General features: G+C 45.8%; 2 protein-coding genes across 2 annotated transcripts; both read left to right on the forward strand.

Moving 5' to 3' along the window:
• The first annotated feature begins 21 nt into the window (after positions 1-21).
• Positions 22-26,759, forward strand: Micos10 (mitochondrial contact site and cristae organizing system subunit 10). Its single transcript, XM_087906973.1, is given in 4 exon segments — positions 22-176; positions 24,609-24,656; positions 25,395-25,504; positions 26,529-26,759. Coding segments are annotated over 4 exon segments (294 nt in total). The 5' UTR covers positions 22-112; the 3' UTR covers positions 26,601-26,759.
• LOC125406372 (small nuclear ribonucleoprotein G) lies at positions 22,916-24,657 on the forward strand. Its single transcript, XM_085690389.2, has one exon. It carries the CDS (start codon positions 23,603-23,605, stop codon positions 23,831-23,833), a length of 231 nt encoding a protein of 76 aa, XP_085546515.1. The 5' UTR covers positions 22,916-23,602; the 3' UTR covers positions 23,834-24,657.
• Positions 26,760-27,889: the final 1,130 nt, after the last annotated feature.

The raw sequence follows: 27,889 nt of genomic DNA on the forward strand, positions 1-27,889 counted from the left end.
GAGCGCCGGCTCCTGCCGGAAGCCTACGGCGGCGGCCGGCTCTCGCGAGATTAGCGATCAGACAGAGCGCGGGGGCCGGCCGTGAGCTGCTCTGGAGTTGCCGGTGGGGAACATGTCGGAGTCCGACCTCGGCAAAAAGTGGGACCGGTGCATGGCCGACGCGGTGGTGAAGCTAGGTGAGCGCTTCTCTCTCTGGTAGACCCCGTCCGGAGCCGAGCGGTCCGCGCGCGGACGGAAAGCTGTAGGGATCAGGCCGCGGCCTGCTACCGCCCCGCGGTGCGCACTGAGCTGCGGGGCGCTGAGAGGTGACTGTCAACTCGGGTGACCGGGACGGCTGGCCTAAGGGCGCGGGCGGCCTCCGGGTTAAAGGAGGTGCAGGCCCGGAGGCGCAGCGGCGCTCTGGGACAGGGAACGAATGCGGGACGCGCCGTGCAACTGTGCAACTCCATGCCACATGTCCCCAGGTCCAGGCGAGCACCCTGCCTGAGCCCACCCCGCTCCCCAACTGGAGGAACGCTGCCTTTGGAAGAAGGTCACAGGGGCGTTTTATAGCCTCTTCCGGGTCGCGGTGGGAATTGCTGTCAAGTGGGACCTCATTTATCTGAATCCGGAGATCTCGGGTCTGAAAGTGGAGACGGTGGTGATGGTTCAGAAGAACTGTCCCAGACAGTGTGATCGAGGGCCCTGCAGGCCCCCTTGTTACTCCAGGATGTCTTTTCAACACGCGTTCTGTGACGAGACACTTTATGAGGTCATGGGGTTGGCGAGGGGGGCGATGGAATCCCACTTAGCGTGGTACAGATGGTAGGCGAGTTGCTTAGCACGATAACCTGTGGTTTTCCACGTTGGGAGTTGGGAGTCCAGGTGAAGGAATGTGCCTGGAGTCGCGTTTCTAATCTGTGGCATAGTTGAGTTCCCCCAGGATTTCTGGCTCCGGGTCTGGAGCTCGTTGCTGGTCCTCCCCTCTGCATCTTTCTCTTGTGTGTATGTGTGAACTGTTGGTATGTAGGTCAGAGGTCGATGTTGGGTATCTTCTTCAGTAGCGATTTGCCTTTATTTATTGAGGCAGGATCTCAGTATGTAGCCCTGGCTGGCCTGGAAAATTGTTGACCAGGTTAGCCTTAAACTCTAGAGACCTCTGCCACTGCCTCGGAGCGCCGGGATTAAGGGTATGCACCACCACATTAGGCTCCACCTTCTGTTTTGAACGGGAATCTCAGAAATTAGAACTCACCAATTTGCCTAAACTGGCTGCTAAATTGAGCTTTTTTTAATTGCTGCGCTCCCCCCTCCCCAGCACTAGGATTTTTGCTTAGGTGCTGAGGATTTGGACAGGGGTGCTGAAGATTTGGGCAGGGGTTTTACCCACCAAGCTATCTCCCCAGTTCCCCTGACTCTTTCTTCTGTACTAATATTTATTATTGAAAAATAGATTTTTTTTTCCCTTTGAGACAGGGTCTCACTATATAAGCCCTAGCTGGCCTCAAGTTAACAAATCTTCCTGTCTCTGCCTTAAAAGTTCAGGGAGTGAAGGTGTGCGCCATCACACATAGGTTCATATTTTATTCTTATTGCATGGAGATCTATTTAAGATAATTTAGGATTATATCCTTAGATGGTGAGGTCAGGAAAGAATAAAATCTAAACTCAGCAAAATCAGGCGTGTTTTCTGTTTTTCTTACTGTTGTTCCCTCCATCCCAGAAGAGTGTAGTGTAGAAATCATTCAGGATGAATCAATATCTGAAAGGTCTGATCACAGTTACTCCCAGATTTGTCCCCACCAGTTCTGCCACAAGGGGCAAGATAGCTAAGGCACCTGTGCCTGTTTGCCTGTTTTTAAGTTGTCAGTGACTATTGCTACCTTAGAGGACCTGGGAGGGTTTAATAGCTGCATTGTTACTAGAAATGAGTAATTCTGGAAGTGGCCAAAAATATTGCTATTACTTGATGTATACATGTGATTTGCCTGTATGCATGTCTGTGCATCATGTACATGTCTGCTCCCGGGAGAGGTCAGAAGAAGATGGTGGATCTGCTAGAACTGTAGTTATTGAAAGTTAGGGGAGTTAGGAATTGAACCTGGGTCCTCTGCCAGTGATTCGAGTTTGCAAGTCTGTGGAACCTGTTCCTTGAGGAAGAGACCTGGGCAGTCATCCTCATCAACTCAGACTATGAAACCCAATATAAACGGGCTGCCCAGGCATGCTGCAGCATTGCTGGGGGCATGTTTCACTATTACATTTCTGCAAGAGCAACAAGTGCTCTTAACCACTTAGTCCTCCCTTTTGTCCAAAATATTATTTTCCAAGGCCTATACAAAAGAGGAAACCCTGTCTCGAGAAAATAAAAAATAAGAACAAAAAAGAAAATTAAACCGGGCGGTGGTAGCGCACGCCTTTAATCCCAGCACTTGGGAGACAGAGGCAGGCGGATCTCTGTGAGTTCAAGACCAGCCTGGTCTACAAGAGCTAGTTCCAGGACAGGCTCCAAAGCTACAGAGAAACCCTGTCTTCAAAAACAAAAACAAAGCAAAACAAAATTTTAAAAAACTTTTAATGGTTTGCAGTTTGAGAAAGGAGATTTAACATTTATATGCCAGCATTGTCCGTGAACAGTGTGATAAGGAGTTTAAAATGCTGCTTGAGCTTATACAGATGAGATTTAGTCACTTGCTTTCTTGTTCTCACCAGTTGTTTTTTTTTTAATGTCTCTTCAATCTGAAATGGAGATTAACCTAAAAAATTTGTCTAAGCCAGGTGGTAGTGGCACATGCCTTTAATCCCAGCACTTGGGAGGCAGAGGCAGTTGGAACTCTCTGAGACCCCAAAGCTACAAAGAAACCCTGTCTTGAAAAATAAAAAAAAAAAAGAAAAGAAAGAAAAAAAGAGAAAGTAAATTTGTCTTCCCCTTTAATCCCATCACTCTGGAGGCAGAAGTAGGAGGATCACTGTGAGTTCCAGGCTAGTTTGAACTATTTCACAGAGAAACCCTGTCTTGGGGGGGGGGGACTAGAGGAACTAAGCATGGTAGCACACACTTTTGGTACCAGCGCAAGAGGTAGATGGATCTCCTCCAGATAGAGATTGGCCTGGGCTACATAGATTGACCCTCTCCCCAAAACAAACACCACCTCCACGGCAACCTCCAGGAGAATTGCCAGCGATGCTGCAGGAGGCGGTGGTGTGTGGTGTGCTCATATTGCCAGGCATCTGAGCTGAGTTTGCTGCTGCCAGGGGCAGGGCAAGCAGAAGTGAGGACTGTGAGGGCCTTGGTCTCTGTGCCTCTGAATTGACTAGAGAGTGGCAGAACCTTCCAGGGATGGACATTTGTACGATGGCTTGAATTTGGGTATTTTGTTTTTTAATTTTTAAATGAAAAAGCTTTGCTTGAGACTGCCCTCAAACTTGAAGTGTTATGGGGGCCTTGAATTCTTGATCTTTCTGATCCTCCTCCTGATCCTGCCTCAGCTTCCTCAGCAGGGCCAGGTCCTCTAGGCTGATGCAACTTGAGTGGGTTTTTGTTTGTTGTTGTTGTTTTCTGGTTTTTCAATATAGGGTTTCTCTGGGTAGCCCTGGTTGTCCTGGAACTCGCTCTGTAGTCCATGCTGCTGGCCTCCTGGCCTCAGACTCACAGAGGTGCGCCTGACTCTGCCTCCTGCGTGATGAATTAAAACTGTGAGCCCCACGCCTGGATATTTTTAAGCTCACAAAAACTTTTTTTTCCCCCTTTGGATCCTGTCCTGGAACTCTCTCTGTAGACCAGACTGGCTTCGAACTCCTGTAGACCAGACTGGCTTCGAACTCACAGAAATTTGCCTGCCTCTGTCTGCCTCTCAAGTGCTGGGATTAAGGGTGTGCGCCACCACTGCCTGGCCCATGAAAACATTTAAGTCATCCAGTCTTCTCTGTAGAACAGGAACTCACTCAAGGTGATTGTCTCTCTCCTTTCTCATCTGGTTAACTGCCTTCATTTCCTAGAAGGATAGCACCAAGGCTGAAATTTTCCTTCATGGTATTTTTTTAATTTAAACATTTATTTTGTATATGTTTGTGCCATAGTGTGCATGTGGAGATCAGTGGGACAACTTGTAGAAATCAGCTAAGTCCTTCACAGTATGGGTTCTGGGCTTCTAACTCAGGGCACCAGGCTTGGCAGCTAGCATGTTTACCCACTGAGCCATCTCCCTGGCCCAGTTGTAAAGTGCTTGATCAGCATTTGTAAGTAAAACAGAAGGGGTGCAGATAAGCCTCATAGGTAACAAAATGGAACTGATTGTCCATACCAGACCATAGTGAGGACAGGCCATGATTTCAGTCACTTCTAATGGTTGGGTTTGAGCATGATCCAGTAACTCTTGAGAAAAGGTTCCCGAGTTGAGATTCTGAGTGGGCTCACCCACTGTCTTAGAGAAAGAGCAGACACATAAGGCAGAGGAGGTATTGGAGAAGCAAGGCCACTTGTTGGTTCCCAGCCACCCGGCTAGCTTAGACCCGAAATAATCACACAGAAACTGTATTATTTAAATCACTGATTAGCTCATTAGCTGTAGCTTCTTAATGGCTAACTCTTACATATTAATTTAACCCATTTTTATTAATCTGTATATCACCATGAGGTCGTGGCCTACTAGCAAAGTTTCAGCACATCTATCTCCGTTGGCGTCTCCATGGCTGCTCCCTCCCAGCATACAGCCTAGCTTTCCCTGCCTAGTTGTGTTTTTCCCTGCATAGGCTCAAAGCAGTTCTTTATTCATTAACCAATAAAAGCAACACGGAGACAGTAGGACCTCCCACACCAAGGAGGCACAGCAGGTTCTGCCCGTTGGTCCCCAGATGGGAGAACCTGCTCTTCTGCAGCTCTCTTCTCCGCAGTCCCACAGGTAGTAGTGTTGCGCTCTCTGAACCTCCTTGCCAAGTGCTTTCTTTCCTTGCTCTTCAGAGTGGAGATGGAGCCTCAGGGAGTGACAGTTTGCACCGAGATGTGGAATAGTGGAATAAGATGCGAGCAGGAAGGGTCACTGCAGCTTTCAGTTCTATTTGATGATGATTTTGCTCTGGCTTTTCAGAGTGCAGAGAAGCCACTGTGATTGGATGGAAGCCACTGTGAGCCCCTCAGTGCTGATGATGGAATCCAGGGCCTTGGCTATACCTCCAACTGCAAGAGGGCTATTTTTATTACAAGTGTTGTACAACTGGGTATTTTTTCTTGTTTTCTAAGACAGGATTTCTCTATGTAACAGTCCTAGCTGTCCTTGAACTCACTCTGTAAACCAGGCTGGCCTCAAATTCAGAGATCCACCGATCCACCTTCCTCTGCCTTCCCAGTGCTGGGATTAAAGGTGTGTGCCACCACAGCCTGGCACAACTGGGTACTTTTAAGAACTGTTCTTAGCCAAGCAATGGTGGCACACACCTTTAATCCCAGCACATGGGTGGCAGAGGCAGGCAGATCTCTGAGTTGTGAGGCTAGCTTAGTCTACAGAGCAAGAGAAACTGTGACAAACAGAGAGAAACCTTATCTGGGGGCAGGGGTAGTGTTCTTCAGGCTGGAGATGGACTCAGCAGTCAAGAGCAGCTGCTGCTCTTTCAGAGGACCTGAGTTGGTTCCCAGCATCTCCATCATAGCTTATAATCACCTCTTAACTCCTGATCCAAGAGATATGATGCCCTCTTCTGACCTCCTTGGGTACTGCACTTGCATGTACAAACCAACTAATGCAGAGCCCGCTCTCCAGCCCTTTATAAAAAGATTTATTTTTGTGTTTGTATGTGTGTGTGTGTGTCTCCCTGTGTGGACCACTGAGTATGGCTATCCACAGAAGTCAGACAGGATTGGAGTCGTTGGAATTGGAGTTTGAGGCAGTGGTGAGCCATTTTTAACCACTAAGCTGTATCCCTAGTCACCAAGAAAAACAGCTCTATTTCCCCTGTTTATCCTAGTTTAAAATACCTATCTTGTTGCAGTTAGTGTTGAAGTATTAGTAGGTGATTTATGAGATACCTGTCATGGCTCCTGTCTTTGGATAGACAGAACAGATCCTTGCTCATTCCATCCGCTTTTCACATTTCCTCTCCACGACCCTTATTCTTTTCCTTTTGTCTTCTGCCCCAACCCCCAGGCATCTGGCCCTAGAGCATGTTAAACATGTTCTCCATGGCAGACCACATCCCCTGCCTCACATTTTTTACCATCTATAAATATGATACTGATTGTGTCGACAACCCTCTTGGTACTTAGGAAGTTGTTTAGTGTCCTGTGTGCTGGGGTCAAAGTAATTTTCGTTAGGAGTGGGTATTGCTATCTGAAATTCGCAGTTTGTTTCTAAACTTGATTGTTCCTCCTCTCTGGGATGTCAGTTTCCTCAGAACCATAGACTGTGGGACACAGTAATTGTTAAGTGAATGGCATGTATTGCTGTGAATTTTGAAGCCCATGTTCTCTGTCCACATCTGAGATTAAGAGTATGTTTATTAAACAGTCTTTTTTCTTTTGGTTTTTCAAGACGGTTTCTCTGTAACTTTGGAACGTGTCCTGGAACTAGCTCTTGTAGACTAGACTGGCTTCCCTATTAGCATTTAAATTAAAAAGTCAACTATATTTTATGTGACTTTTTGCTAGTTCACATACTTGATCATGGGTCTTTGAACTCTTGAGGATTTGTTTTTCGTTTGTTTTGTTTTGTTTATTTTTCGAGACAGGAATTGCCACAAGTTCAAGTCCGGTCCACTCTACAGAGTGGTTTCCACACTAGCCAAGGCTAAATGGCAAGACCTTATCTCAAACAAACAAACAAACAAACAAAAAAAATAAAAAGTGGTGTAGGAAATATTTGGGAGTGGCCAGGTGAGAGCAGAGAGCACGTTGGTGTTTAAACAGGCAGAGGGTTTGTAAGAGAAATGCCAGAGCCTTATTGCAGGAAATTAAAAAGGAGAGAAGAATATTGCATTTTATGAATGGCATGTTCCACTAGTTTTATGTGAGTGCGTCATTAATGGTTTTTACTAATTTTATGGATTTATTTTTAAGTTTTATAAGATTTATGGGATGCTCTGGCTTTCTCCCCTCCTTTTCCTTTTATATGCTGAGTAGTTTATCCTGTACACACCCACGAGCATGACAGAGCATGACAAAGACACACAGTGGTTTCAGTTTGTTTTTTGAGACTGGGTTTCTCTGTAGCCCAGGCTGTCCTGGAACTCACTGTAGAACCTGGCTGACTTCATCCCAGAGATGGCCTGCTACACCTCCCCAGTGCTGGGGTTAAAGGCACGCCTCCACCACTCAGCTAAGGCACACAGTCTTTGTTAGTGGACATGGAGGGCAGAGTACCTGAGGACTAGAGGAGGCCTGATTGTTCTGGTCTCTGCATATCTGGTACCCTCAGTTTGGATTTACCACTCTGGGCTGCCTGGGAGATTATTTATTTTCTTTGTGTGCATGGGTGTTGGTGCATGTTCCTCCAGGTGTGTGTGGAGGCAGAGACAGACCTTTAAGGCCAGCCTGGTAGAATGAGATTCTGTCACTAGACTAAAATAGTGTACTTCCTCAAATAGTTTAATCATTGCGATAAGTTTTGAGAATGGTGGGGAATGCACTCATTGAGGTTCTAGGAAAGAAGGGGTGACTTTTCTATCTTGAGAATATGTAGACTTAGAAGGTGCCTTTGGAGAAGTAAGTACTGTGTTCCAGGTCTTAGAAACTGTCCTGTGTTGGACGATGGTGGCGCTCGCCTTTAATCCCAGCACTCAAGAGGCAGAGGTAATCTCTAAATCTGAGGCCATCCTGGTTTATAGAGTGACTTCCAGGACAGCCAGGACCACACAGAGAAACCCTGTTTGGGGGAGGGAGAGACAAAGGAAAAAGTTTGGGTCATAACAGGACAATGGGGTGGCAGCAGTGACAGCTCTTTACTGTACTCAGCTGGCATCCTCAGCTCCTGTGTTCTTGAAGGGCATCGTTCACATGCTGCCCATAGGGCTGAGAGCGCTGGCTGCTCAGTGTGTTCAGCCTTTGTCTGCCTCCCTAAGCCCGTACGTGTAGCTACTGTTTATTAATGCCGGAGGCATGGGGAGTATGTTAAAGAGCTCCTGTGGGGAGGGATCAGAGTTGACAAGAAAGGTAGAAGGGAGGAGGTTGTTGAGGTGAGGTTGATCTGTTAATTTGAGGCCAGCCTGGTCTACAGAGTGAGTTTCAGAGCAGCTAGGACTACACAAAAAAACCCTGTCTCGAAAAACAAGAAAAAACAAAACCCAAACCCAAAACCTGCTTTCTTTGTTGAGGTGTATTTCAGGCACTGTTTATTCTGTTTAAAGTATTTACTCACAGAGTTGTGCATCTATCCTCAATCTCATTTCTGACTATTCCTACGACAGAAACCTCAGGCACCATTGCTCCCATTTGGAGCTCCCAGCCCAGCCCCATCAGCTATTCCAGACATTTTGTGAAATGAAAATATACTACATGTGGTGTGTCACCAGTGTGGTACCAGCTCATGCTGATAATCTCCACATTCAAAGGGCAGAATCTGGAGAACTGGTTGGGGTTAAAGGCCAACCTGAACTACAGTGTAAGACCTGTGATCTTTGCTGTCTAGGGTATTTCACTTAATTTAATGTTTTCTTGATCTTTTTATGATTTATTTGTGTGTGTGTGTGTGTGTGTGTGTGTACGCGTGCGTGCGTGCGTGCGTTTAAGAGAGGGATTGGGGTTACAGGTGATTTTGAGCAACCTGATGTGGGTGCTGGGAACTTGGGTCCTGTATGAGAACAGCACATACTTTTAAACATCAATCCATTTCTCCAGCCCAACTTACTGTTTTTACAGTACATCATGTTGTAGTATGTGCCAGTACTTCATTATGTTTTGTTATAAATGATATGTAGTAGTTGGACAATACATGTCTTGTGTATTCACTTACGTTGTTTATGCTGTGTGTGAGAGAGAATGTGGGCAACATTGAGTGTGTATAGAGGTCAGAGGACAACTTTCAGGAGTTGGTTGGTTCTCCTTCCACCTTTCTTAGAGGCAGAATCTCTCTTCTACCACCTCACTGTGGAAGCCACACTTGCTGGCCTGCTGACTTCTGGGCAATTCTACTGCCTCTGTATTCCATCTTGCCAGAGGAATGCTAGTTTGGTACTTTGTCCAGCTTTTTACCTGGGTGTCAGAAATCAGAACTTGGTTGCCAGATTTGTGCAGCAGATGCTTTCACAAATCACAGGGCTATCCTGTTGATACTTTTGGCTGTTCTGAATAATGTTGCTATGATAAAGTGACAAGGGTTATGTGGACAAAGGTTTTTCTTTCTCTTGGGTATATACCTAGGAGTGGAATTACTGGATTGTGTGGCAGCTCAGCTTAACTTTGAGGAAATTGACTATTGAGCCTTAATGGTAGAATTTCATATTTCAGAAAAATCATTCAAACACATGAGAATAAATTGGTGGAGGGTGGGGGAGGAAAATGGGGATGTGGGTTAGTGTGTTAGGATAAAGTCTTGCTGAGAGGATGAGCTGAACGGCAGAATCAGGAGGAGGAATCCACGGACGGCAGACTGAACCCGAATGTGGCTGTTGTTGACTTGTGGCCTGGCTGCAGTGGACCATCTGCAGCTTGGTCAGAGGTGGAAGTTGCCCGTTGTTTTGTCCATGAAAACAAGCCTTGTCCCTCCGTTGCTAGGAAAGCAGGACACTATGGTCTCAGCTTCTCATTTAGCCTGCAGAGCCAATAATCAAGTTCACTTAGATTGATTGTTTAAAGCTGTTTACTAAACATTTTACTGAAAGAGGCCTTTGAATGAAGTCATGGAAAAAGAAAGCAGATTCATATGTTGCTTAAAGTACCAGTTAGTTCATCTGATGAGTTTGGGTTACCAGCATTGGTGGCTCACCAGGGAGTGCCTTTGGGTAACCCACGTTTGCAAACTGATGCCTGACTCTTCATGGAGTAGTATCAGTCAGGCTAAATACTTGAAAGGCTGTTGGTTCTGTATAGTTCAGGTTTCAAATCAGTCCATGAGTTGAACTGGTAGTCACGCTTTGTTTGCTGTGTTTTCAGAGCAGTGTGAGCAAACTTTTCTGCTCATAGCAGCAGTGCAACCCATGGCCATTGTGATCTCACTGGGGAATTTCCTGTGGGCATTACAGAGTAATGTAATTAGGCGCTATATGGTACTTGAAAACATTGAAATTTTGTTCTGCTGTGGTTTTATGCTTTCCTGAAATGTGGCCTGAAACAGTTTATTAGTAAATATGCTGAATTGCTTTCTTTGGCAAGTGAATTTCAGGATTGAGTCCAAGTAAAAATTTAAATATTTACTTATAGAAGTTTTTGGTGTGGTAATATTTTTACCGTGGCTGTTGATCCCTAGTGAAATGTTAGGACACCGACCGCTCCACTGGAGCTTGTCTGAGACCAGGGGAGGGAAGAAGCAACTAACAGTAATAGAACTTTACTGTATTTAACTGCTGCCCTGCTGGGTACATGGGCAGTTCGCCTACTTGTTTTTTTCTTTTGTTTCTTTCTTTCTTCCTTTTTTCCCCTTTCTTTCTTTTTGCTTCTCTAGAAACAGGTAGATTGATAATGTCTTCTCCCTTGAGAAAGGATCTCACTCTGCTGTGGCTCGCCTGTGAGTCCATGTTGGCCTCTAACTCATGTTTTCCTGCCTCAGTCTCCCTAAGTGCTGGATCACAGGCATGTACCTCCACACCCTGCTAGTTTTTTTTTTCTTGTTGTTACCCCCCCCCCCCTTTTTTTTTCTAGTGAGAGAACAACATTTAAAACTTGTATGGGAATTCAGAGGCTGACTTGTTGGTTTGGGTTTGGGTGCTGTGATCAAACCCCAGGCCATGCAGGGTGCATGTTTACTGTGTCTGCTGTATCCCTGAGCTGCCCTTCCTGACTTAAAATCTGCATGAGGGACTGCAGAGACTGTCCAGTGGTTAAGGGCACCGGCCACCTCTACAGAAGACCTGAGCTTGATTCCTAGCACCCACATGGTGGCTCACAACCCTCCGTAACTCCGGTTACATGGTTTCCAATTTCTTTTTGCCTCAGTGGGCACCAGGCATACACATGGTGCACATACTTGCATGCAGGCAAAATATTTATATTTATATATATATATATATATATATATATATGTAGTAAATCCAAAATTAAAGTAAGAGTAAAATCTATGCAAAATGATAAACAGTTCAAATTTACAAAGGAGTTGTCATTATTTTGTTTTTAGACAGAGTCTCACTTTAGTTCAAGCTGGTCTTGAATTTGGAGCCATCTTCCCAGCACTAACTCCCAAGTACTGGTATTACAGGTGTTAGCAGAGTAATTTTTAACAAGAACATAGCTGGAGACTTAATTATCCTGCTTAAGTACAAAGCAGGATGGTATTAGAGGAAGGATATACACACAGAACATAGTACAGAGCCAAGAATGTGTGGCCAGTTCACTTTTAACACACACAGTTTAATGGGGAGAGGAAAATCTTTTCAACAAACTACAGGAACAGCTGTGTCCACACAGACAGAATGGGCCTGGTCTGAGGGGAAAAGCTGAAGCTGCAGAACCTTCAGCAGGAAAAGTGGAGAGGAGTCTGACCTGAGGTCGGAGGGGCTCTTAGGACACGGAGAACAAATAGCTCTTACAAAGACAAGGTGCACTCATTTGTTCACTTTAAACTATTTCCGAGTGCTGGAGATTTTAAAGGCCTTAGGATGGGAGAGGATCTTAGCAGTGCATGTAGCTGACGGGGACTTGTTTCAGCATATGGGGAACTCAATCACAAGAACAGTTGTGGCAGGATGCCTGCAAAGAAGCTCTCTCTACTCACAGTTAAGTACAGACAAGGACAGTTCCCCCTGCAGTCACAGGGGAAGGTGTGGTAAGTTAGGAGTTCCACCGCCCAGCTTTACAAGCTGGACAGTAGTATCACTGAGATAGGGACAGGAAGTGACGCTGCATACCTCTGGGGGAAGCCTGTTGGTAGGGACTGCCTTGGCCCACGCCTTTTTTTCTCTTTTGTTTTTTTTTTTGAGACAGGATTTCTCTGTGTAGTCCTGCCTGTCCTGAAACTCACTCTGTAGACCAGGCTGGCCTCAAACTCACAGAGATCTGCCTGCCTCTGTTTCCTGAGTGCTGGGATTACAGGTGTGCGCCACCACCTGACAAGAGTTTCTTATGAAGTGTGGTGTAACCACAAGGATGACACTCAGGAATGTTCCTAACTGCCCCAAACAGGAGACAGCTTAGGTGTCTGCCTGTTGAGGAGTAGATAACCAACTGTTTTGTGGACTAGCTTTACACGGAACTCACTGTGGTGTCTCTGACATATAATTCCGGTTATATATAAAACTCTAGAAAATATACTCAGCAATATAATGAAAGGAGGTAGATAAATGATTTCAGAAGGCTAAGGGGAGAGGAGGAACGAGCCATAGAGAGTACCAGTGATGGTGGCGTTTGTGAATTTTAGTTCTGGCTGCACAGGCATGTATATATCAGAACTATAAAGTTTGACATTATTGTGTGTGTGCATGCTTGCACGTGAGGAGGTCAGGTCAGGTCAGAGGACAACTTGTGGGAATTGGCTCTCTACCATGTGTGTTCTGTATATCAGACTCAGGTCCTTGGGCTTGACAGTGGTTGCCTTTACCTTGCTGGCCCCAAACATGTACGGGGAGGCCGGTATTGGGGTTGGGGATAGAATCTCATGCATGTTTGGTCTAGTTCTACCATTAAGCAACTGTATTCCCAGTCTCTGCTTGGGTGAGAAAGTCTAATTGGACCCAGTGGGTCACACACAAAGATGTGAAAGGAGCAGGAGACTTGATGGGGAAGAGAGGAGGGGTGAAAAGGATAAACAGTGATAATTCAGACTATGACAGAAAACAGAGGAGTATAGTGTTTTAAATCTGTATGTATGATTATATATGTGTTTGTGTGTGTGAATGTTAGCATGTGTGTGTCAGATGTGTCTAGAGGATAACCTTGTTTTGGTTCTTACTTTCCTCAGGGTCTCTTGTTCCCTGTACGCACAGCAGGCTAGCTGGCCGTGAGCCTGGAGATTGTCCTCCTTCCACCTTCCTTCTCACTGCAGGGGCACTACGATCACAGCCATGCACTGCTACCACATCCCTTTACGCTGGTGCCAGGTCCTGAACTTGGGTCTTCATGCTTACTTAGCAAGTGCTTTGCCCACTGAGCTATCTCCCTATCTCCATGGACGAAAACCATTTTTAAAAAGAAAAAATTGAAACAGTGTCTCTGGTAGTTTGAATGTAATTGCCCCCCATAAGCTTATAGGGAATGGCACTAGTAGAAGGTGTGACTTTGTTGAAGTTGATATGACCTTGTTGGAGGAAGCATGTCACTGGGGCCAGACTCTGATGTTTCCTATGCCTAAGATACTGCCCAGTGTCATAGTCCACTTCCTGTTGCCTTCTGATCAAGATGTAGCCAACTCTATGTCTGTCCACATGCCAACGTGCTCCCTTGTCATGATGATAATGGACTGAACCTCTGAAACCACGAGGGAGCCACCCCAATTAAATGTTTTCCTTATAAGGATTGCCGTGGTTGGCCGGGCGGTGGTGGCGCATGGTTTTAATCCCAAGACTTGGGGAGGCAGAGGTAGGCAGGTCTCTGTGAGTTTGAGGCCAGCCTGGTCTACAAGGTCTAGTTCCAGGACAGACTCCAAAACTACAGCAAAACCCTGTCTTGAAAAACAAAATAAACAAAACAAAACAAAAAAAAAAGTTGCCGTGGTCATGGTCTCTCCACAGCAATAGAAATCCTAACTAAGACTGTCTCACAATGTAGCTCTGGCTGTCCTGGTACTTCCTATATAGACCAGGCTGGCCTACAACTCAGAGATCCACCTGCTTCTACCTCCCAGGTGCTGGAAGAGAGGGAGAACTGTTGAGGACAGAGAGAAAAGTGTAAGTTGCAGGAGAAGCTGCACACTGCTTCTAGGGGCTGGGGAAGAGCTTCTCCCAGCTGCTTAGACCCTGGGTTCCAAGAGCTGTACCCCCAAACCAATCTGCCTCTCTGGAGGGAACTCTGAAGTCTGGATCCTTTCTCCTGTTGTAGGGCTTCCCCTAACTGCTCTCTCTGTCTTTTATGGTGCTTCTTGACTCTCCTCATCCTGCCAGAGTCAGCTGTGTAAAGTGTACATCTAATGGTTTTCCCCCATTGTGAGCCTCTACTGCTTCCCCATTGCTCAGTGGGCAGTGCATGAGGCTGCAACTGTTGGTTAGCATGACTCGAGGGCCACTTGCTTCACCTCCTCCCTCCAGCTGCATAACTTAGCAGCAGGGAGCTCCTGACAGCCAGCTCCCACCTCCTTCTGCTGTAGCTCTATATGCTTCCAGTTTCTGATCGTTCCCCATCTCCACACTGGACAGTGCACTTAGATGGAGATGTCATTGCCCAGCACTTAGAGCAGCACATAGTAGGTGTTTAGTTTGTATAATTAAGGAAATGTCCAAATTATTGCTCAGACTGTATTTTGGAAGGAGTTAGTCTCTTGTGCTGTGTCTAAATTGATTATAACAGTTAAACACTTGCCAGTTTGTGACCAAGGGCAAGTATTTAACCTTGCTGTGCCTCAGTTTCTCTTCTTTTCAATGGGGCTCCTAGAAGTTTATTATAAAGTAAGGAAATTTAATCCAAGAGTACAAGCACTTTCCTGGTGAGGGTTTTTCCTTCTGCTACTGTGCAGTTCCTGAACACAATGTAAAAAAATGTGTGTTCTGCCTTGTTACGTCTGTACACCATGTGTGTGCAGGGCCTGAAGAGACCAAGAGAGGGCATTAGATCCCTATGAACTGGAGTTACAGATTGTGAGCTGCCGTATGGGTGCTGGGAATCTAGCCCAGTTCTCTGGAAGACCAACCACTGCTGAACCATCTCTCCAGCCCAATGTAGATATTTTGAAAACTTTTTCACAGTTGAGAGAATTTACTGTTAAAAGGCAGTTACTGTCCACTATGAATAGCCCTCTTTTACACACATGCACACACACTCACGCTTGTCAGTTAGGTTGTGTAATTCTGTCAGTGAAACATGTCTTGCACTCCAAGTTGTTCCCCGCACCTCTCTCAGATGGATTGGGGTGTAGCTTCAGCCATGTTACTCCTTCCCCACCTCTTGAGGAATGTCTTTTGCTGTGGAATGGTCTGGCCTTTCCTCTAGTCTCATCTGCTCTCCGGAGTGTGTGCAGTCAGGCAGCCTGGGTTTGAGTTGTGCTTTTTCAGGTGTGTATACTTGAGTAAGTCACTTACCGCTCGGATTTGTTTGTTTCTCCCTCTGAGATGGGGTCATAATAAAGCTGGCGTGGTGGTGCAGAGCTCAACACTCTGTTAGAACCAGGGCACACCCATCAGTGTGAGAGCTTTCAATATGTTTATCGAAACTTAATAATTCTGTGTTATTTTTCCTAGCCTCTTTTTAATAATGGACCTTTGAGTTGCCTCTCATTTTCCAACATAGTATTTCCACATGGGAATTAATTAGTTGCATGTCAGTAAAATGTCTGCAGCCATGTTTCTTTTTTATACCTTCTTGAGGTCCTGTGGCTGTCCAATACTTGAGTTGAAGTGTGTTCTATAGGCGCTGCTTTATAAAAGACTGAATTCCTCCAGCAGAGCACTCCATATGCCCTCCGTGTCTCTCTGCTGACTGCACTGCCTGTTCTGGCTAGAATCCTAGTGATTGACATTCACCCAAATAACTACAGATGCTCCAGCAAAATCCCGTGAAACAGCCACCTTCTTCGTTCTTTCTACAGAGCCCGAAGCAAGAGTGACTTCTGAGAAGCCGATCAGCACAACCTCGGTCACTGGCTCTTGGGCTTTGGTCTGGCATTGGCATCTTTTCTTGGCTAATTCACAGGACTTGGCATTCACCTGTGGACACTTGGGACAACCAGTCTTTGCCTTAGAGGATTAAGTGGCACTATTTAGAGTTGACTTATAACTGTGGTTTTTTTCTCCCATAAGTTGGGCTTAGAGCATCTTTCATAAATTAGGAATGTTTCTTGGAAATGGGATTTGAGAATCATTGTTTGTTCTGTAGCAATAAATGCTTTTGACTGTAATAGCATCAATAGAAACATGATTGACAAGAAAATGTGCCTGTTATAAATAGATCAATTTGTTTCAATCTATTTCATTGCTGTTTTATTGAACAAGACAATGCTAGGGGAATCTTTTTACATTTTAGAGCAAAATGATATAGTTGAACAATAAAGCTGAAGGGATTCTCTGTTAAAGAAAATAGAGTAGGGTGTGGTGGTGTACATTATATAATCCTAGCACTTATGAGTTTGAGGTTCCAGGCCAGCCTGAGTGACATAGCACAGCTGTGTACCCACACACACTCACACACACACACACACGCACACGCACCCCTGATGTGCTCATACTGCTCTGAGTAGGAAAAGAACAGATTTTGAGCTGTGGCTCACCTGATCAGAGTGACCCTGTGTGAGTCCGTGAGCTGCACTCTAAGACAGAATGAACTATTGTGCTTCTAACATCTTTGAGACCTACTAGAACAACGACAAGCTTACTACTGCTTACTGATTGAGCCTTTCACCAGGTAGCACTAGAGACTGCAGTGCTGTTCTTGCTGGGGCTGAGCAGGCTGGGCTAGGGCTGCCCAAGGTTGGAGATTGCTCTGGGGCCACCATGCCCCTGAAAGGACAGTAGTCCTTCGGGGTTTAACTCTTGTCTTTTTTGTTATCTATTGTTGGGCATACAGCGGTTAGGAAATAAAGACTGGCCGGGAGGAGAGGGGAGTCTTGTAGCCTTTCTTATTTGTAAACCATCAGTTTAATGTAGTATGTGAGAGTTTTTCCTCATAATACTGATGAGCCATACAAAATCAAGTGGAGTTGCTTTCCAGTTTTAATTTTTAGATACAGAATATGTTTTAACCCTAATAACTATGATGGTTCCAAGCTTATGAATATAAATCCTTGTCTAAATGTTAAGTGTACACTGAGGTTTTAATAATGGTCATTTTTTTTTTGTTTTTGTTTTGTTTTTAAATATTTATTTATTTACTTATTTTGTATACAGTATTATGTCTGTGTGTATGCCTGCAGGCCAGAAGAGGGCACCAGACCCCATTACAGATGGTTGTGAGCCACCATGTGGTTGCTGGGAATTGAACTCAGGACCTTTGGAAGAGCAGGCAGTGCTCTTAACCTCTGAGCCATCTCTCCAGCCCCCTAGTAATGGTCATTTAAGAAGTTTTTTTGTGTTGTTGGTAATAAAAAGAATTTGTGATACATCCCCCCAAGATGGTCTTGCCGTGTTGTGCAGCCAGAGCTCTTAACCAGGCTCTCCCCTGGCCAGCAATTTTTTTTTATTATTATTATTCTGTTTTTTGAGACAGGATTTTTCTATGTAGCTTTTGGCTGTTCTGGAACTCACTCTGTAGACCAGGCTGGCCTCAGTAGAGGTCCACCTGCCTCTGCTTCCCAAGTGCTAGAATTAAAGACGTGTGCCACCAGTGCTGATTTTTTTTTTCTTTTTAAAGAAATGTCCTAGAGTGAATTTCAGTGTGACTTTTTGTTCTTTCCCTGGGACTGATCTGTAACATGAGGGCCTGCTTGTTGGGGTTTCTGCTGGTTTCCACAGCCGGTAAATCCCAAAGAAAATCACACAGAGGTCTCTGTAAGTTATAAACTGATTGGCCCATTAGCTCAGACTTCATATTAGCTCTTATAACTTATATTAGCCCATTATTCTTGTTTATGTTAGCCACATGGCTCAGTACCTTTTTCAGCAGGGCAGGTCACATCCTGCTTTTTCAGTGTCTGGACAGGACTGGGGAGAAATGGGCTTCCTCCTTCCCAGAATTCTCCTGTTCTCATTGCCCAGCCTCTACTTTCTGTCTGGTTGTCCCGCTTATACTTCCTGCCTGGCTACTGGCCAATCAGCGTTTATTTAAAACTCAGTTGACAGAATATAGAATTGTCCCGCACCACTGATCATCCTTAGATCATCCTTAGTGGAAGCAGTATGCAGTTACAGCCTTTGCAGAGTGGGTTCCACAGCTTGTGCCTGGGAGCAGATTCTTCTGCATCTAAACTGAAGTTGCTGTTAACTAGAAATGCTCATAATGACCTCCAACATAGGGTTTACCTTGTGTTTATCCAGTGTTGGCTTACAGCATGCACTTGGTACCTTTGGTTTTGCTTTCACATGTTCTTAGGCATAGGATAAATCTGTACATTGTGTGTGGTTAGTGGAAATTGCATCCTCTGTTCTTTTTGTTAATCAGTGTTCAGGTTTGGAGAGATGCTTCAGTGGTTAAGAACACTTATGGGTCACAGTCATTCTGTAACTCCAGTTCCAGGGGATCAGGTGCACACTTGGTGCACCTACATAAATGAAGACAAAACATTCACACACATAAAAATCTTTAATGTTAAAAACAAATATGCGCCTGGTATGGTGGTGCACACCTTTAATCCCAGCACTTGGGATGCAGAGGCAGGCTGATCTCTGTGAGTTCGAGGCCAGCCTGGTCTACAGAATGAGTTCCAGGACAGCAAGGGCTGTTACATAGAGAAGTGCTGTCTTGAAAAACAAAAAAATAAACAAAAAACAACAACAACAAAAAAAAAAAAAAACAGGCAAACGGTCTCAGGCCAGTGATTGCTTAGTGGGTAAAGGTACTCGAGTTCTATCCCCAGGACTCTCAGGGTTAGAAGGGAGAACCAACTCCTGTAGAGTCATTGTTAGGCATGCACGCACACACAATAATAATAATGATGTAAAGACCAGTATCAAAATGGGCAGTGGTGTTGCACGCCTTTAATCTCAGCACTTGGGAAGCCAGAGGCAGATGGATCTCTCTGAGTTTATCTCTGGTCTACAGAGAGAGTTCCAGGACAGCCGGGGCTATGCAGAGAAACCCTGTCTCGAAAAACCAAAACAGTAACAACAACAACAACAACAAAGAACCCCTCAAACCCAGCACCAGATGACCAGTTAAAGAACTGCTCCACCCCAAAGAAGTGGTTTTTTGCCAATTACCGACACCCTCTCAGGTACCAAGCTTCAGCTTGTGCGGTTAAAATGATTTGGAATATCTTTGAAAGAATTGGTGCCAATTCTTTTTCCTCTCTAAAAGAAATGGCTGCAGAGAACTTGGGCCCTGGGCCTAATGTCAATTCCATAAGGCTCCTCTGTTGTTTTTCCTCCTTGTCCCTCTTTGCCATGTGGAGATGTGTGCTGATAAGCCGCCCTCTCTGTACCTGAAGGTTCTTTGTCATTTCAGACAGCATGGGCTTTTGAAAACGCCGGGGAGGCAAAGTTATATAAACTGCATTCATAGTTAAATATTTGCTTCCAGGTGGAGGTGAAAAATGCTTTGTACTTTTCCCTTTGGCTTTTTTTTTCCTAAAGAACTTGTCGTGCAACAACAAGAAAAAGTGGCCAACGGCAGAGAAGGCTCTTCTCTTTCTGTGTTGGTTTGTTTTTATTGTAAGGCAAACCTTTCCTGTTGTATTGTTCTAAAGCTTAAACCTGGCCTAGAGGTGCCAGTCTTGAGTGGAAGCAGCTGCAGAGCCGTCCGGGCCAGGTGGGACTGGCTTTGAAGCAGCATGCTGCCTTTTCAAAGAGAACTGTGGGAGCGAGCGAGGGCTTGATTCCTAGAGCTCATCAGCATTCCTCTGTCGACTCTGACTGCAAGGTCGATATTACCGGGGAAAAAAGATACCAGATCCCTTTTCATGTACAGAGTAATCTTATTTGTATCTTAAAAATACAGAAATGATGGGGAGTCACAATTAAGAATTAAAAATGTAGCAACCCCATCTAATTAAGACCACAGCGAAGGTTTCTTGAGAACTGGGTTTGGCTTATTGCCTGAGATTTTGAGCTTGGTTATATTTTCAGATAAGTGCAATTGGCAGGAGCAGCCATCTGGTCACATATCTGGACTCTTGAGGTGGGCGTTCTGGGTTGGTGTGGGCATGTCTTATCCTTTGAGTGGTGCTGGTAGCAGTGGGCTGAGCATCACTGTGGCCTGCTGCTAGGAAACATTGAACACCAGAGAGCTTTCTTTCCTTGGGGAAAATGGAAGAGACAGGCACGGAGGCAAAGGGACTAGAAAAATGCTGAAGTAGTTTCCTCTGGGCTTTGATTCCCTTGCCAAAAACTTGCCTCCAGACGGAGATGCACAAAAGCTCAGATTGGAGGCCTACCTGCTTTCATTGGCTTACCTCCGTGAGCTAGACCAATCTACCTCATTCTCGTACTGATCTTGCTGACTATGAGGAGTGAGACAAATTGCCACAAAACTGAACCTTCTGCCATTTTGCAAACCAAGCAAGCAATACCAGGTTCCTGGGCTTGGTATAGCATAGCAGTGGCTTCTATCCTCTGAGGTTCTTGGGTCAGTCCTGCCAGGTAGACTAATTTGGGTGACATGTGGTAGGATGATTCTGGGGAGGAATCTGAGCAAGCCCTGTTGGCTCTATGTGGGCTTGTGACTAGCCTGGTCGCCTAGCACTCTGGCTGTTACATGGAGAGCATGGCTCATGTTTTGATTATATCTTACTTTACTGCTTCTAGAAGTCTCTACTAGCATTGGTGGGTGGAAAATAGAGGAGACTCCTGTGTCTGGATATACTGGGGACAGTGGCCGAATTGGATCCACTTGGCCCTGTAAGCAGCAGGTTGTTCTGGGCACGCTATTTTCTGGAAACAAGGGAATCTACCATAGAAGGCAGTTTGGGGTATCGTTATGACAGGGGTCTCATGTAACTCAGACTTGTCTTGAGCTAGCTATGTAGTTAAGGATGACCTTGAATTCCTTACCTTCTTGCCTCCCTATCCCATCATTGGGGTTTTACTGTCACAACTGAGAAGGTTGTTTGTTTTAATTTTCTTGGGGCTTGAGAAATGGCTTAGTAGTTAAGAGCACTGGCTCTGTGTGTGTGCGTGTGTGTGTGTGCACGTGCACATGTGCATGTTCATTTTCAGATTCGATTTCCTGCACCCACATGGCATCTTAGAACCATCTGGAACTCCAGTTCCAGAGGATCCAACACCTTCTGGCCTCCGTGGACAATAGGCAAGCATGTGGTGCACAGACATGCCTGCAGGCAAAGTACACATACCATAAAATAAAAGACTTTCCTTGGAAAGGAGGTGCTGGGTACTCAAGAGTAACATTCAGTGTTAATTCCCTTTACTTTTCATTATGCCATCCTCAATTGGCTACTTACCAGACCAACTTTGGCAAGCTACTTTCCCATGAGTTTTTTTTTTTATGGAAATTGGGCAGCATTACTGGTTTTTCAAATACTGCATTTTAAATTTGGCACCAAAATACTTAATAGCACAGGGTCTATTGGACAGTGCCACTGGTGATTTTAGTTAAAGTTCACACGACATAGAGGCCAGCTGTGTATCCAGTGTGTGTCAGCTGTGCTGCTGTGTTCTTAGAAATGTGGTCCTTGAGCCGGGAGTGGTGGTGCACACGCCTTTAATCCCAGCACTTGGGAGGCAGAGACAGGCGAGTCTCTGGCTGTGAAACTCAGGAGCACATTACTGTGCTGCATGCTGTGGTGTCGCTAACACTGGCAGGTGTCTGCCCAAAGCCATCTGAGCGTAAGACAAGGGGGAAATAGGTTAAAAGTGCAGCCCTGGGGCTTGCACTGGAGGAGTCTGACACCTGGGCTGTCACTGCAGACTTCACAGGCATGGATGGTGTGCTCAGACTACACTTGTTTAAAATGTTTTTTCTTCAACAATGATCTCTTGGTGTTTTGTTTTTAGGAAGAGAACAGACTTATTGGGCACAGTGTTAGGAAGGGTCAGTGACTGGTCAGTAATATAAGTACATACAGCCTCACTCTGCAGCCTGGCTAGCCTGGAATTCACTCTATAGACCAGGCTGGTCTGAACTCACAGAGATCCTCCTGCCTCTGCTGGAATACAGACCACCATTTCTGGTAACCTTTTTATTCTTTTGTACTCACATTTAGCTTAAAATACAAACACACTTATATAGTAAAAGTGTTTCCTTTATATTTGTATTCTGTAATCTTTTTACTTTTTGTTTTTGTTTTTTAAGACAGGGTTTTTCTGTGTAGTCCTGGCTGTCCTGGAACTTGCTCTTGTAGACTAGGCTGGCCTCAAACTCAGAGATCTGCCAGCCTCCACCCGAGCGCTGAAAGTAAAGGTGTGTGCCACCACTGCCCAGCTAATTTTCTTTCTAGCATTTAAAATTTTTTTTTGCTAAAATTTAAGACAGACACTCTCACACACACATGTACACACTCACTCACACACATGTGTCCTGAACCTATTCCTAAGGTCAGAATCATTCCTAGAACCTTCAGCTCACACTCCACTGGAAGTTCAGCTGCAGCAGAGCACAGGGAACTGTCCCTTCCTGTGAGGACACCGACACTTCTGGAGCACCTGGACGACCAGATTGAGACATCCTCTTTAGAATCACCAGGGTGCTTTGCTTTGCCCCTTTCTCCCTAGTTTTGCTGGTAACAGAGAATGCACTGTGAACAGCCTCTTGGTATGGGGTCCTGTAACTGTACAGAGCTAGTTGAATCTTCAGAAGGAACTGCCAAGCCCATCCCGGGGAATTCTCCTGACTCGTCTTTCTGCACTTGCCTTCCTCTGGTGTCTTCTTCCACCTCTGGTTCCTATTTCAGCCCATGGGAATCTATGGTACAACCATCACACTTGCAGTCTGTTCTTGCCACATGTTTTGTACTTGTCTGTCTAATGAAAGAAAGAAATCTTGGCCCCATGTGTGGTAGAATGATCAAAACCCACTGAGCATGCTGGTACATGTTTTTTTTTTTGTTGGTGGTGTTTTTTTTGTTTTTTTTTTTCTCCTCCAGACAGTGTTTGTATAACAACTCTGACTGTCCTGGAACTCATTCTGTAGACCAGGCTGGTCTCGAACTCACAGAGATCCACCTGTCTCTCTTTCCCAAGCCCTGGGATTAAAGGTGTGCACCACCACCACCAGTGGTACATACCATGCCAGCCAGGGCTGCTTAGCAGGATGCTGCTTCAAAAGGCAGAAGAGCAATAAAACCCACCAGATTTTAGCAGCAGCACAAGTTTGGGAGAACCAGGACTTTATGTGATTTACTCATAAAGAGGTTGGCCCAAGGCTCTACTGGACTGTGGGACAGACACAGAACTTCAGAATAATCTGGGCATGGTGGTGCAGCCTAGAATCCCAACAACAGTGAGGAGGAGGACTGAGAATCTTTGTCTCTAAACCAGAGCGGAGTACAGAGTTCATGAACTGAATGTGTTGGTCTATAGAGCTTGGCTGTGGGGGAGAAATAAATTATGTGCAGTGAGGCGCTTGTGTTGGTAGACAGTGCGGGGCAAGCCTTGTGAAGTGGTGTGGTAGCAGTTTTTCATGCACTTGATGAGAATACAGCTAGCACCTGAGCTAATTGCACCTTTAAGTTGGGCTTCAGGTTACTCACAGATACAGTGTATCTTTTTCTTTTTTAAAAAAACAAAAAACCTAGGTGCATGCGTCTGTAAGGCTGCCCGCTCCTTTCTGTCGTGCTGAGCCCGCTGAAGAGTCGCCATGAGCAAGGCCCACCCTCCCGAACTGAAGAAATTTATGGACAAGAAGTTATCATTGAAGTTAAATGGTGGCAGACATGTACAAGGAATACTTCGGGGTTTTGATCCCTTTATGAATCTTGTCATTGATGAGTGTGTGGAGATGGCAACTAGTGGGCAACAGAATAACATCGGCATGGTGGTCATACGAGGAAACAGCATCATCATGTTAGAAGCCTTGGAAAGAGTCTAAACAATGGCTGTTCAGCAGAGGAGTTCACATACTTCCCCAAAGGACTGTTTGACTTGGGTGTAGAAGTGGGTCATGTACATTTTCATTAAAAAAAAAAAAAGCTTTTTGCTAAATAAACTTTTGTAATACTCAAAAAAAAAAACCTAAATAATGGTGCAGGTTATGTGTGGACTAAGCAGAAATTTAGAAGTTGGCATCAGAACTAGGGTTTGACAAATTCTGACTCAACTTATCCTGATAGGCAGAACTTTTTCCAAGCTGAGACTCAGAGTGAGGTGTTACCAAGGCTCGGGTTGTAGTTACACGCCACAACCCTTGCCTGTCATGTGAGGGCTCGGGATGGGATTCCCAGCTCTGGCAAAGGGAAGCGCTTTTCCCTCTGTCTGGACCCTGACTTGTGTGATAGTGCAGCCTTTGGAAATTGTTCTGGATCATTTCTTCTTCCTTCTAAAACGGTAAGCATCACCTGGGGAAACAAAGTGACAAGGGGAGCTTTTTAGTGACTCCTGTGTGAGTCTGTCTGCAACAGTAGTCTTGGGGTCCCCACTCTCTCCCACTCTGCAGAACTCCAGGACAAAATGGTAGGAAATAAAGGTTTTCATTTTCTTTTGGAAGGAGCAAGACCGGAGGCATCTGGAGTGTCGCTGTCAGTGAGGAAGGTTAGAACGGGAAAACAGGCTTCCAAGTCATAAAAGTAGCCTCTTGTGTACATCTTAGTTCAGCCCGTGTTTGGGTCTCTGTTACCGCACTGTAACACTCTTTTCCGTTTCTGCAGGTACTGGTTTTGGATTAGGAGTTGTTTTCTCACTCACCTTCTTTAAAAGTAAGTGACTGTCCCCAGCTTCTCACTACAGGGTCTGTACAAATGCTGCCAGCCCGTCCGTTGTAAAATGGGCTAGACGGAGACTGTGGAGCCAGTCTATATGGGTTGGACATCTCCAGTGTTCCCTGGGGGCAATGAGTCAGGGTTGTCTGCTGTCTTAAACCTGACATCCTTTCAAAAGTCTACGTTTCATGCTGACCAGTCTGCATGCCCACATATTTCTAAAGTGACCCAGAGATGTGGCTTACTGGTAATAAAGGCAAGTGGGCCAGAAGTGCCCTGACTTCTTCCAGAGTCTCCATCTGGGGAAAAGTTAACTTTGAGTATTGACTAGAAGCCAAACAGGTCGGCTTGACCTCTTTCCATGGAGAACTGGGAAGCACTGGGACTGGGGAATTGTAAGTGTGTGAGTGAACTCCACGGTTTTCTGTGTATAACCAAAGTTTGTGAATGCTGATGAGATTAATAAGCAATTCAAACACCTTATCAACATGTTCCTTCTGCCAAGGTTAGGAAACTAGTTCAGGTGCACAAATGATGCCCGACCGGGCTGTTTGCATCACACTTAGCAGCCCCAGGAACTTAAACATGCTGGATTACAGTGCTGTGTGGTGGCCTGTCACCTGCCAATCATCAGTGTGATGCCCACCAAGGGTTTTTGAATGCCAAACACATATGCTGGGTGGAGGCTTTGTCTTAACAATTCCCTGTTGGGATTTCTCTCTTTGTGTTCACTAGGAAGAATGTGGCCATTAGCCTTTGGTTCTGGCGTGGGATTGGGGATGGCCTACTCCAACTGTCAGCATGACTTACAGGCTCCGTATCTTCTACATGGAAAATTTGTCAAAGTACGTACAGAATTGATAGTTCTCTCACTTGCAGAATTCTCCAAATTTTTACCAACTTTTTTGCTTTAAGTTTATTTTCTGAGTATGGGTGGGTGTTTTGTTTGCATGTATGTCTGTGTATCAGGTGCATGCTGGCACCCATGGAGGCCAGAAAAGGAACATCAGATTCCCTGGACTGGAGTTATAGATGGTTGTGAGCCACTAAGTGGGTTTGGAGCCCAGGTCCTCTGTAGGAGCAGACAGTGCTTCTGTCTGATGTCAGTTCAGAAAGACTGAGTGGATCACTGACCTGGGGCAGACTGTTCGCTCTCCCTGCCTTTCACCTTCCTGGCAGCCGAGCTTGGCTGAGGGTGGACAGCAAGGAGCAGGCATTGGGTCTTTCTATTGTTGCGAGCGTTTCCATTGTTCCAAACTGAGTTGTCCTGGATGATGGATCAGAGGTGATTATGTGTATTAGATGTTTAATGGCTGGGAGGTGCTGTGGAAAATATTACGTTTTCTACAGCCTTGCACATGCTGCTCTAAAATGGCCTTGTAACTTCATTTGGACTTGAGTCTGTGCCTGGATGTTGTCATCCTTCTCACATGGAGGAACACAATCCCACTGGGGGCTCATGCAGCATGGCTGTATTGTGATAGCTGCTGGCCAAGCCCTGACTGAGCCCTTTGCACTTTCTTCATAGCCTTTCCCCCCTCACTTTCCAGTGGATTGTGGGAGAGGTATCCTCACTCAGCAGAGGGGGAGATTCTTAAAGAGGCAAGGCCTGCCAGCGACTGAAGTCAGCAGCTGCTGGTCTGCTGTGCTTGGCGCTCACCTGCAACCTCCTGGGTCACATCTGAGTGTCCAGTCATGCCTGCCCCTTCCTGTCTTTTCCCTCTCAGACTGGGGTCTCTGCTTGTGAAACAGATGGAAGCAGAAAGTTGGCCGTGATTGGAGCCATTGGTCCTGGGATCTGACTGAGGCAGCAGCCAGTGGTATAGGAACATCTCCTGCCCGATTTAACCAAATGTCCTTGCTTCGTAGGAGCAGTGACTTATGCTGAGAACATCCCAGCGGGAAGAAGGAGAAACCATGTTTATTCCTCAGGAATACTGAAGTGCCCTGGAGTGCGCTGACGTCCTGTGGCAGTGTCCTCAGCAACGCTTTCAACTCCAGCCACTGTTTATGTGTTTGAAACCAAGTCTGTTTCTTTTGTATTTTCTCTTTGGAAATTGTAAGGAGGTGATCTTAAATAAATTAAAAGTGGGAAGCCAAGTGCAAGGCCTTCATTCCTTTATGTGGCAGGAGGATTCTCTTTGAATTGGCCTAGCTGTGGATTCTCTGACCTCTTCAAGCAGCAGTCAGGTGTGTCCTCCCCATACCCCTAAGGCACGCTCCCCCCCCCCCATCCTTCCTTGAAGACTGATGGTATCCTTGTGCAGTGATGGCCATGGTAAAGTCTTGGTGGGTGCTGCCTTCCTGATGCTGCTCTAGGCCTGTGCACTGCTCACCAGTGGACCATGACTGGCCTGGCCATACCTGCTGTGCTGACATCTATCCCATTGATGTCAATCCCAATCCTGCACAGAGCTTCCTTCAGTCTCAGCTCCTGCTGGCAGTGTGGAGCTGGTGGCCACAACCTGAATGGAAGGACATGTTGAGGTTTGAGGACAAAGGGCCACTTTCCCTTGTGGGTTCGTGTGAGGCACGATATAGATTGTTTTCCATTTTCTTCTGATATGTCCAGCACCCCTGTGCTCAGGCTTTTGTTGGTGTCCACGGTGAATGCTCTGGATGATGTTCGTGCTCATAGCTGCAAAAGGACAAGCAGTTCATGAGCTCGAGAGCAGGAGAGGGCAGAAGTGGCAGCTGAAGGGCCATCGGCCAGTGTCAGGACCTCAGGCTTTGAGGAAATTCAGGGTGGCCTCTCCCCTCCCTCTGCTTTTTTCTCCCTTATTCTTTGTTCTGCTTCCTTTTCCAGAAACATGTGCTGGGCTGTGAACCTGAACAGGCGGCAGGGGTGCTCTGCCAAAGATGGGCTGTGCCCAGGCCAGCAAGTCATGGCCATGGCATGCCTCCACCACTTGGCTGTTTCTCACACAGCACAGCCCATGCCATTAGAAGAAAAAGGCTGGGTTCCTCGCTTGTAGCTCTCTTGTTTGCTTTACATGTTAGTATCCCTTCTCCCAATTTTTCTGCCTTCAGAGTTAAAAATGACAGCCTCCTCCCCCATCCAAAAAGACAAAGGGAAAGCTGCCCCTGCATCTAGAATACGGCAGAAACCTGACATGAACAGGAGCATGAACTGAGCTTCTGTCTCGTCACTGGCTAGGTTTTAGGCCTCTGTTTGTGGGCATCTGGTCCCCCAGCACCCTTGAACCTCTGCTGAAGTGCCCATGAACCAG

Source organism: Myodes glareolus, chromosome 6, assembly GCF_982192425.1.
Source record: "Myodes glareolus chromosome 6, mMyoGla1.1, whole genome shotgun sequence".
Taxonomy (NCBI): Eukaryota; Metazoa; Chordata; class Mammalia; order Rodentia; family Cricetidae; genus Myodes; species Myodes glareolus.

What these genes read in the sequence shown, in the direction of transcription:
- LOC125406372 (XM_085690389.2), top strand. Translation starts at nt 23,603, where the DNA reads ATGAGCAAGGCCCACCCTCCCGAACTGAAGAAATTTATGGACAAGAAG.